The sequence below is a fragment of the Octodon degus genome, unplaced genomic scaffold (genome assembly GCF_000260255.1).
Source record: "Octodon degus isolate 3935 unplaced genomic scaffold, OctDeg1.0 scaffold00026, whole genome shotgun sequence".
NCBI lineage: Eukaryota > Metazoa > Chordata > Mammalia > Rodentia > Octodontidae > Octodon > Octodon degus.
Genome location: NW_004524602.1, coordinates 8374929 through 8386924, shown reverse-complemented (window position 1 = coordinate 8386924; position 11996 = coordinate 8374929). Strand labels below are relative to the sequence as shown.

The following is an 11996-nucleotide window of genomic DNA, read 5'->3' as shown; positions in this document are numbered from 1 at the left end:
AGCAGAGGGGCGTCCCAGACAAAAAACATTTCATGGTGGTGGAAGAGAGCAAAAGCAAGGGAGAGGTATAAGCCTGTTTGTTTGTTTGTTTCCTTGAGACAGGGTCTCCCTGTGTAGTTCAGGCTGGATTTGAACTCATAGTAATCCTCTTGCCTCAGCCATTTGAGTGCTGAGATTGCAGGCATGTACCATCATGCCCAGCAGAGACAAACCTTTCTGTCCCTTATATACAGCCTATCAGGATTAGGGATTAGGATGATAGCTGATGAGCAGTCACTCACTCTTAATCCCAGCACCCTTAATCCCAGCATTGCAGTGTGAATCAGTCACTCTGGATTCAGCCAGATCTGACGAAAACACAATGACCTTATGAAGTTTTACAGGAATATCTAGACGCAAACCTTCACAGTGTGTAGTGTACACCTGCAGTCCTCGCCAGCAGCATGGCAAGACCTTGTTTCCAAAAAATGAAAAAGGAAAAAAGGAAGCTAAGAGGGAGGAGAATTAACCTTTTATTACATGTTGCAAATGTTTCTTTCTAGTTTGCTAGCCTTTTGTTTTTATTTATGTGATTATTTACTGTGCAAAAGATTTAAGTCATCTCCGAACAGGGTCTTCCCTAGTTTCCCCCTTGTAATCTCTGCTTGTCTAGTGCAGCCTGCTGTCTGCCCAGCCTGATGGATGTGCTAGACTTCTAGACTTCCAGGGTCTATGTTTTACCTTTACAAAGTTCATTATTTAGTTTTATATGTTCTATGAGACTAAAAATTTTTTTAGTCCTAATACCATTAGCTTAAATGATTCTGAAGCTACAATTGTTGTCTATTTAATTCTTATATATCCTAGATGTATTTCTTGAATTCTTTCTGGGGCAATTATTCTTTAAGTTGTAGTTTTAAAATAATTATAGCCTGGTAATATTAACTCAGATCTATTTGAAATTTATTGAATGTTTACTATGTGCAGTGTACTATGCTGAAAACTGGGACAGTACTATAGGGAGGAAAAAAGTTCTTCCCATGGGGCCTGTGATGTAGGCACTTGGTGGTTACACACAACTTACTGAGCACTATACCAAGAGTACATCGTGATTCTAGAGTGCTTTTTCATGGCTGTTTTTTTTTTTTAGACAGGGTTTTGCTGTGCAGTTTAGGCTGGCCTGGAACTCACTTTGTAGCCCAGGCTGGCTTCAAATTCATCCTCCTGCCTCAGCCTCCCAAAAGCTGGGACTACAGGTGTGCGCTAGCACACACTTGGCTTCTTGAGTGTATTAGGGAATGCTGAACTAAAGAGACATCTGGGAGGGCATCTATGTGGAAGCACTGACTGGGCCAGCAGCCGAGAGAAAGGTCAGAGTGGGTTAGCTAAAAGGCACAGAAGAAGCAGCCTGCACGACAGCACAGCAGGGAGTGAACCTGCTTATCTCCAACGAGCTAAAGAGCCATTTCAGCTAGAGCAAGTGAGAAAGAGCCAGGTACAGCCAGCCTGGGCCATAAAGTGAATTCAAGGCCAGCCTGAACTACACAGTGAGACCTTGTCTCAGAGAGAGAGAAGCGGGGACGGGGAGGGGCTTGAGAGAGAGCGTGAGTATGCACACCCATTAGATGAGGTTGGCCTGGAGAAGTAAGGCTAAGCCACGCAGGGCTTGGGAGTGTTGTGAACGTTTTCTGTTTAGGTAGAGGCCTTCTTCACCTTTCAGAGTAGGAAATAGTGTGCACAGAGGCCAGAATCGTGCAGAAGTGGCCTCCCGGGAGTGAGCTATGCAGAAGTATCAGTGAGTGAGATGGTGTCACAGCCTAGGGTAGTAGGATCTGCCAGATTAGGTGATGGTTAGAAGTGGGAACACGAGAAAGGAGGTGACATGGATGACCTTTTGACTTCTGGCTTGGGCACAAAGTGAGTGATACTCGACTGAGATAGAGGAAACTCTGAGAAACAGCTGAAATAAGTGTACTTTATTGTTTTGCTTTGGAGTGGGGCACATTGGAGAGCTGGTTTGGAAGTTTTCAGTTTGAGCTACCTTGGAAACACCCAGAATAGGTATTTGGGTTCGTAGACTCAGAGATAAATTGAGCTAATGAAAACCTGGATCATCTACTGAGCTGGCCACTGAGACGAAGCATAGTGGCACATGCCTGAAATCCCAGCGCTGGGGAGGCTGTGCATACAGGAGGATCACTTCCCATCCAAACTGCATAGTAAGACCCTGTACCAACTATATTTTTTTTAAAAAAAAGATGAGAAGAAAAAGAAAAAGAAAGTGCTTTGTTTCTGTGTATGAAGTTTGTAGCCACCAAGGAAGGGCTGTGGTGTTCCCAGAGAAACATGAAAGAGGCTTGAAACCATTGACAGTGTGCAGGAACAAGAGAAGGTCTTCCAGAGAAAGCTCCCAAACTGCAGAGACCAGAGAGGGCTACAAATTGGAAACCTTTTGAAAATAAACGAACTTTTGAAAGAAAATTAGTCTTTCAAAGAATTAGCTTTTTCCAAAACTCAAAAGATAACTGATTAATTTTAAAATACTATTTTATTTTTAAAGCAAATAACAGAGACCCAGTTTACCAGCTTTTTTTTTTTTTTTTTTTTTTTTTTTTTTTTTTTTGCAGAACTGGGGATTGAACTCGGTCCTTGAGCTTGCCAGAGAAGCACTTATTCCACTGAGCCATCTCCCCAGCCCCTAAAATACTATTTTAATTAACTTGTAAAAGTACTCTGAATAGTTCATGTAGAATCTGTTTTGCATGTCATTTTGATTGGTTGCTTTTAAGAAATACTATGAATATGTCTTTTCAAAGAAAATAAATAGGGCTGGTGAGATGGCTCAGTGGTCTAAAGCACCTACTTAGAACAAGCTTAGCAAAGCACAGGGACCGCGGTTCAATCCCCCAGCACCACATGCCAGCCAGCCCCGCCCCCTGGTGGGCTGAGCTGGCCACACACACACACACACACACACACACACACACACACAAATAAATAAATAAATAAAATTTTAAAAAAAAGAAAAGAAAAGAAAGCCGCTTTCCTAGAAGTAAAGCCATGCAGTTATGTTGAGCTGTGGGGGACTCAGGTCAACAATTTCTGACATTGCCAGTCAAGCAGAAGACCCAATACTATTATGGGCTCTTGGACTCTTAGAATATTTTGCTGAGTTTACACACCTATCATATTCAAATAACAGAACTTAACAAAAAAAAAAGGTATACAGACTATTGTATCTGTGTATTCAGAGTAGTTTGGATATAGTTACATTCTCTTAATGAATAGAATGATTTGTTCTAATGGTGTTTGTAAATAAGATATCAAGTCCGCATCTTGTACAGCAATTAACCACTAGGAAGAATGTATGCAGTGTGTTAATTATTGAAACTGTCCTACCAATTTGATTTGCAACTTTCTCATTGCTATTTGTTTATCAATAAAATTATGGGGAAAAAAAGAAAAAGAAATTATTTAGATACTGCTGTACAGTGTTCAAAATGAGATTATATTTTAAGTATGGAGAAAGCATATTGCACACTCAGTAATTTTGAAGGCTTTTGAAAAGCAGTAGGCCAAAACAACAGTGTAACACAATATATGTTGAAGTTAGTACTTTGTGTATTTGGTACAGGGTCTTCTAGGCAGCTCAGACTTAAAGTGATCCTCCTGTTTTCAGCCTCTCCAGAGCTGAGATTACAGGCATGTGCCACCATGCCTGGACTTGTGGCTGGCTCAGTGCACCCCGGGATGGGCTGGCGCACTTGCCTGAGCAAGGTGCTTAGTCTCCTGAGCTATCTCATCAGCTTGGAGTTAGTACTTTGAAGGGTTAGCAGGAAATTATAATATCTACTTAGAAGACACACTGTGCCATTATAAAGTTTGGGAGATTTTTTGCTGTTGAATCTATCCAATGATATAAAATTCCATAAGTAGCATTTGTTAATACCTGGAGTTCTTTTTGCAGCTGTTGTTTTCTTTTTTGTTTGTTTACATGTTTCAACTATAGTGAACATACCTTTTTCACTGAACTTGTTGTTGTGGTTTTTACTTGATCTCTTCCTAAATATTTATATAAAGCCTTAGGGTAATTCCAAGTTCCAAAGATTCAAGCTGTCAGTACAGTCAGTGTTAGTTAGCATTTCTTCAGTTTCTGTTATATTTGAAACATTAAGCAAGTAAGTAGTAATGGTAAATAAAGCATTCTTTTCCCCTAAGAGAAGTTTATCAGTTCTATATTAGATTAATACATTTTCTGCTCTAAAATTTAGGAATGTTTTAAGGTTGTTTCTCCTTAATATAATGAGAAATTTAGCAGTGAAAAAAATTTATCTTGTTGATGCTTCATGTTTTACCCCCACAAAATATACAGCATGTGAACATGGGTAGATTTCTGAACTTTATATTTATTTATATTTTATTGAGACAGGGTCTTTCTGTGTAGTCCAGTCCTTGAGCTCACTTTGCAGCTCAAGCTGGTCTCAAACTCGCATTGATCCTCCCGCCTCAGCCTCCCAAATCCTGGGATTACAGGGCTGCACCACCACACCTGGCTAGATCTCTGGACTTTAAATAAAAATATTACCTGTAGAATATTTTCTCGTCTCCAAGAAAATACATTTTCCAGAGAAAATTAGAATGGCTATCAGACTAGGCTAGGAGGTTCAAGCAAATAGGCTCTGTGAACAGAAGAATTATTGAGGACTATACTGGGCTTGATCATTAAGCCCTGGCATCCTTGCCCTTTCTTCTTGGTTTCTGGTTCCTGCTATGTTTAAGTAGGTACATGATCATGAACAGATTATGTAATCATTTTGGGCCTGTGCAACTTTATCAACCCTTCACCTAGAACAGTACCTAATGTTTTCTCTCATACCACATCCTATCATATCTCTCTCCTAGGCCTCTACAAACTTTAAATGAAGTTGACAGTACTGTATATGTTAAGAATGCTCTGAACACTGTGTGTAGCTATAAAATGGTAGTGATTATTTTTTTTATTGCTTCTTTTCAGATTTCTTGGTGGTGTTCTTCATCCCAGCACCCAATAGAAATGATCTTTTTGCTTGGGTTGCTGTTCCAGCTTTCATAAGTCTTCACCCTCTTTTCTTTTTTCCAAGCATGTGTCCTTCACCCAGCCCTAGCTTGGTGTCTGTTTTCATGGTTCTTTCCTGTGGCTGTTATCTCTGAGAATTCCCTCTGATGGAAGTGGATACTCATTGATCTTTTCTTTTGCCAAATCAGCAGCTTCTGTTTACAAGCTGTCTTTAATATTTCATCTGCTTGTTTGATCATGACCACATAGTCCTTCAAGAGCTAGTAGAATGGGGCCGAGGAGATGGCTCAGTGGAATAAGCGCTTCCCTGGCAAGCACAGGGACCTGAGTTCAATCCCAGCTTCCACCAAAAAAAAAAAAAGCGCTAGTAGAAGGCATAGAGAATGGTTAAAAAGTATAGTTGAGAAAGCCATTCCTACTTAAGATTATTTAAATAGCTATATTCTCAACATATTTGCTATTTACTGTACAGTATGTGATTTAAGGTATCTTGGACATCTTCATGACCTTGGTTTAGGTTTAGTTATTAACAGTACTCTTTCTTGTCTTACCTTAAATGCATTAACTTAAATTGTAGGTAGTCAGGCAAAGTAGAAGCATGGCAGGCCTGGGTTTAAATTCTGAGCTTGTCACTGAGAAGCTGTAAAACTAGGGCAGATTTTGTTACTCCTCCACATTTCAGTTTTCTCACCTCTAAAAATAGGTTCATGACCACCCTAGTAGCTCTCATCAGGATTCAGTTACTTACTGTTCATGAAAACGCCCAAGATAGTGTGTGGCACACAGTAGGTGTTTTAAGAAGTGTTCGTTTTCTTTCCCTGTTGCTGTGGGATTGAAATAGATATACTACTTACTTACATATGTTGTTTATTTTCTACATCTTTTTTTTTTTTTTTTTTTCCAGACCTATTCCATGGCAGTATATCTTGTAAAACAGTTGTCCTCAACAGTTCTTCTTCAGAGGTTACGAGCAAAGGGAATAAGGAACCCGGATCATTCTAGAGCTTTAAGTACGTATAATAAACTTACTTGGTTTATGCACCTTAACTGTTTTGTTTTAGGGTAGAATAGTGTTTTCTCAACACCAGAAGTTTTATTTATTTATTTATTTATTTATTTATTTATTTTTGTGGAACTGGGGAGTGAACACCAGAAGTTTTAGCGTTCATTTTATTTATTTAATTTTTTAAAATTAGAGCCTGTTATGGAGTACTTATAACTACTAAAAGTAGTTTTAATGCCTTTGTCCTGAACTATATTTTATAATCTATACTGATCTTATAATTAACTTCTGTAAAATCACTTATTTAACACATAAATGTATTTTATTGCAACTTCATAAAATAATTGTTTAAGGAATTTTAGGAGGTGGCCTGGAAATCTTGACATCAATCTCAAGAAAATTATTTTAGATTTGAAGATTATTTTAGGTCCAGGAAAATATACAATTGTATATGTCTGCATGGCCAAAGTGAAAACAACAGGACAGTAGAAGTGATAAGGAAGTGGTTCTGCTATTAGGCAATTATGTGGCCTTGGAAAAGCCTCTGTCCCAAATGTCTTTCCTCACCCGTACCTAGAGCTTTGTTGTCACGTGCGACTTCTACAGTGTTGTGGAAGGTTCACAGGCATGAGTTACTAGCTGGTTGTTTTGATGTGTTGAATTTTAAAGGTAAGGTCTACAAGTGAACTCACTTACTGGCCTCAAATTTGGGGGCCGGGCCTTTCCAAGGGGTGAACTAAGTTCTTTCTTCTTTTTCTTCTTTGTGACATAACTTCTTCATAGATGAATTTAGGGGTAGGGCTCAGTGCTTATGGAGGAGCAACATTTTTACAGGCAGGGTTCGATAGCAGTCCTTTAAGGATCCTGATGTGAGCTGAACAAAGAGGCCTGCTATCAAGTTAGCAGTTAGAAACATTGTGGTGGAAAGACCTAGCTATAAGAAAGAAAGAAAGAAAGAAAGAAAGAAAGAAAGAAAGAAAGAAAGACAGACAGACAGACAGACAGACAGACAGACATAGCTAGTGAGGCCAGCTGTCCTCTCATTTTTATATCATGGCTTTTATCCTTTTCTCTAAACTAGGACTTCTAGCCTCTGACCTGCCAGAGTAAAAGATTCCACTGCTCTGAATAAGAAAATGTCTTCAATTGCTCATTGAAGGATTTGTCCATGTTAATAGGGCACTCTTAAAAATGAGAGAAGCCAGGCATGGTAGTGCATGCCTATGGCTCCACATTACTGGAGCTCAGAAGTTCAAGAACAGCCTTTGCAACATAGTGAAACCGGTCTCAAAACAAAAAGATCCCTCTGGGTCAAAGCAGAGCATTCATTGGCAGGTGGAGCGCTAGAGTGTTGGAACTGTTTTGGACCAGGGTTGGGAACACAGTTTAGTGAGCTGAGTAGATAGCGGGTGACCCAGAAAGTAGAGAGGATAGATATCTGCCTTGAAGGAAAGGCAGAAGAGGAAGTCTCAAAGGTGTTCCTGGTCATTCTAGTGACTTCTTCACGCCTGCCTCACAGTATGGAGGAGGTAGAATCTCAGCTAATGAGAAAGCAGTGTGGAATTGCACAAGCCTATGTGGAAGGAGAGTGGTAAGAACTCAGGCAGAGCTGTTGTATTTAACAAGACAAAGCTGTGTGCACAGGCTTTAGACTCCCTGCCACTTGTACCTGGAAAGACAGTGGGAAGATGAGTCTGGAATTGTATTTTCTCCAAGAACAAACCGCTGTTGTCTGCTATGAAGTACCAAAACCTGCTGAATTCAAAGCTATTTATTTTCCACACTGATACACTGCTAGATGTAGACAGTAATTGCCCATAGAGTGAGATTTTTGTGGTAATTTATATCTTACCTGATTGGCCAGGGAGTACCAATGAAACATTAATTTGGATCCCACCAGTAAGGAATTTATTGTAATCAGCTGCATGTTATTTAGCTTCATGTTATCTTTAAAGAAAAAAAAAAAAAAAAGAACCAAGTTGTGCTGGGCGTGGTGACGCATGCCTGTAATCCCAGCACTCGGGAGACTGAGGCAGGAGGATCATTGTGAGTTTGAGACCAGCCTGGGCTACAAAGTGAGCTCAAGTCCAGCCTACGCTGCAGAGTAAGACCCTGTCTCAAAAAGCCCCCCACCAAAAAAGTTTTCCAACAATTATGCAATTAAAATATTGTTTTAAATAACGAGAAAAGAAAATATTATCAGGTATTTCCGACATTTTTGAATGTCTCTTCTTGGGTGCTGTTTTCCCTCACGAAGCACACTGTCAGTGTAACAAAAACAGTAATATGAGGTGAATTGTGCCCGGGGTGGAGGCAGGGGCAAGAGGATTGCCATGACTTTGAGGCCAGCCTGGAGTACCTAGCAAATCCTGTCTCCAAAAAAAGGGAAAGAAAGAGGAAAAAAGGTGAACTTTTGCGCCTGCCTTTGCTTCATTACTCCTGGTACCACCGTGACTACTTTTACCTCACCAGCATTGATGCACATCTTCACTTTATTCCTGGCAGTGTCAGGAGTAGATGTGCTTTTTCCTGCTCAGAGTTAATCCTTTACTCATTGATTCTTCTCATTGATGATATACTTTGAGTCTACTGTATTCCACCAACAGACTATGGCATTAAACAGAAGACGGAACTCTGTGTATGTCTCCCAGAAGTGTGAGTGTAATGGGAAAGACAGACGTTAAATACTCGTGTAAGTTGCTGATGAGTTACAGTTGTGACATGTGCCTTGGAGAAGAGACAGTGTGCTCTATGCATCAGGGAAGCGTCATCCTCTCAGCTGCCATGATGATCAGGCAGCGGTGTAAGGATCGGAGGAGTGCAGGGATCCAGAGGGGCAGGAGCCGAAGAGGGAGACAGCCAGAGAGACAGCCAGGTGTAGATTTATGTAAAGGATCTAAAGCCATGAAAGGATTTCCTCACAGACAAAGGGGGTACAGTGCTGGGGCTCAAACATCTCAGGGCATTGTACATACCAGGTACTTGTTTTATAACTGAGCCAATTTGTAGCCACCCGTAAAGGATTTTCAAGCATGTGAATGACATAGAAGTTGAAAGATTTGAGAAGCATTAAAAGGTAGACATTGTATTGATGTTATCTGGGGAGTGAAGGAAAAGGAGGGGCCAGGGACAGAGATGAGTTCTTCACTCCATTAGCACCAGGTAATATTAGTGCTGTTTACTGACATGGAAAGCTTCTAGAAAGATAAGGTGCAAAAAAGAGGTCACACTGTACTCCTCACACTTGTGATATTTTAAGATAATGACTAGGCATGTAGGAGGAAGTACTCAGAGATGGTCTGCAGAGAACTGATGTCTTCACTTATCTGTGCCTTGCCCTGTGTTTCCAGTCCCTCCTTCTCTCCTGGCTCTTCTTGACACCCCTTCTATAAAGTCTCATTCATCTGGAGCCAGGCGTGGTGGCGCACTCCTATAATCATAGCACTTGGGAGGCTGAGGCAGGAGGATTGTCAAAAGTTTGAGACCAGGGGGCCGGGGAGATAGCTCAGTTGAATAATCACTTGCCTGGCAAGCTCAAGGGCCTGAGTTCAATCCCCGGCTCCGCCAAAAAAAAAAAAAAAAAAAAGTTTGAGACCAGCCTGGGCTACAAAGTGAGCTCAAGCCCAGCCTGAACTTCCAAGTAAGACCCTGTCTCAAAAAGACCCACCCCTCAAAAAAATGTCTCTTTCAATCTAATAAAAATAAGAAAAGAAGCTCCTCTGTAGCTGGAGCCCCCTGTTCTTCTAAGAGTAGAGTACATGTGCCTTGTGGTGTGCTCTCTCTCTCTCTCTCTCTCTCTCTCTCTCTCTCTCTATATATATATATATATATATATATATATTTTTTTTTTTTTTTTTTTTTTTTTTTTTTTTTCCTGGTTTGGGGGAGGTAGGGTCTCACTATGCAGTTCAGGCTGGCCATGAGCTCACTTTGTAGCCCAGGCTGGTTTTTTTTTTTTTTTTTTTCCCCAGGCTGGTCTTGAACTCATAGTGATCCTCCTGCCTCAGCCTTCAGTGTGCTGGGATTACAGGCATGTGCCACACACCTGGCTTTTTTTATGGTCTTTTAACCCCCACACTTTCACTGAAGTTGTACTTGAGTTGTCATAAATGACAGTCTAATTGCCAAATATTATTCTTTTGTTTTTTTGTAATAGATGTTTCTGCTGCCTTTATTGCTGACCACTTTTTCCTTGAAGTTTTCTTTTCTCCTCTGACCACTTTTTTTTTAATTAAAAAAAATCTTTTACTTATTTGTTTGGTATAGAGGCTGGGCTGGCATTACATGAGGTACTGGGATTGAACCCAGGTCCTTGTGCGTACTAGGTAGGCGCCTAGACCACCAAACTATCTCCCCAGCCCCTAAATGTTGATGTTCCCTACAACTCCATGTTTGGCCCACTTTCGTATATACTTTCTCTATAGGCCATCACATCTATTCATGCTGTTTCAACTAGGAACGACCTTCAAGTAATACATCTTTTTCTCAGGTCTTTACCATGAATTTCAGATTTATATGACTAACTGCCTTACTTTCACTCGTTCCTCAAATTGAAATATTTGAAACTGAACTCACTAAGTCCTATCAAACTGAAACTTTAATATTCCTCAAATCAGTTTTCCATCATTGTCTTTGTTTAAGCCCTGTGTCCTGCTTTCTTTTAAAAATGTATTCATAAGTAATATCTCTGTCTCTGTGTGTGTGTCTGTCTGTCCTTTCTTGACTCTCCATATGTCTCCCCTCTAGCAACAGGCCTTGATGTGTTTATGTCTGGTCTCACCAGTCCCTCTGTTTCTTGGCTCTCCCACCACTAGAATGAAAGAGCTCCAACTCCGTCAGCCTGACATTTCGCTTTCCCTGATGTGCCACCTGCTATTACTTCAGCAAGATTAGTTTTCATTCTTCTCATACTTTTTGCATCCCAAAAGTACATAGTTGTTTCTTTTCTTCAAAAAAGAAGAACTGTAGTATCACTCTCTGTCCTCCAAACCTTCCCAGCTATCTCTTTTGCCTAACATTAGTTAATTCCTCATGGTTTACTTTTTCCAGGAAAGATCTGCCTCCTGAGTAGAAGAGCTGATTTTCAGTTAGCTTCATAAACACCTTCCATCAAAGCAAGTTAAGAGATGTTATCACTAGAAGTCTAGACTACGAGCTTCTTTTGGCCAGGAATTTGATCTTTGTCCTTGTTGAGCCTCTGTTGCCTAGCATGATGCTATGCATATAGTGGATCCTCAGTTTTATCCTAATTTTAATTGATAAAAGGAGGTGTAGAATGAAAACCATGTCTGGATATCTGTTTCCTTGCCTAGAATATTGAACTTAATATGTTTGGTTGTTTCCAGCCTTAAAATTCTAAAAGACAGAACTAAAAATACTCTTATTTAGGGAAGGATAAGATTTTAGAACAGTAACAATCCTAGAATAGCACTATCTAATGAACTGTCTGTGATGATGGAAATGTTCTATATCTGCGCTGTTCCATATGGTAGTCACCAGGAACATATGGCTATTAAGTCCTTGAAATGTGGCTAGTGCAACTGAAGAGCTGAATTTTAAATTTTCCTTAAAATTATTTTATTTAAATTTAAATACAGCTTCATGTGACTGACTCTGGTAGTTTATAACAAGAAAGATTAAAAATAAGATTAGTTTTTATCATGACTACCTCTCACTTCATTAGAAGTTGTATAATAAAATACTGTTATCATTGCAGATTTGGTAACATAAGAAAGCTTTAATTCCCAGAGTACTTACCATATTTATTAACTTTCACTACTTGCTTGGGTTAATTTTATGTGTGTGTGTGTGTGTGTGTGTGTGTATATATATATATGTGTGTGGCCAGCTCAGCCCACCGGGTGGGGGGGGGGCTGGCTGGCATGTGGTGCTGGGGGATTGAACCACAGTCCCTGTGCTTTAGTTAAGCTTGTTCTAAGTAGGTGCTTAAGACCACTG

The 11996-nt window shown here is 40.1% G+C and overlaps 1 protein-coding gene across 2 annotated transcripts in view; it reads left to right on the top strand.

The window, feature by feature from the left end:
- The window catches only part of Pias1 (protein inhibitor of activated STAT 1), a 156203-nt gene that overhangs the window by 111291 nt on the left and 32916 nt on the right, over positions 1 to 11996 (top strand). For both annotated transcript variants that reach the window (XM_004628786.3, XM_023712690.1), the window contains exon 7: positions 5940 to 6045. In XM_004628786.3, the coding sequence (XP_004628843.1) occupies positions 5940 to 6045 (106 nt within the window). The remainder of the gene's footprint in view (positions 1 to 5939; positions 6046 to 11996) is intronic.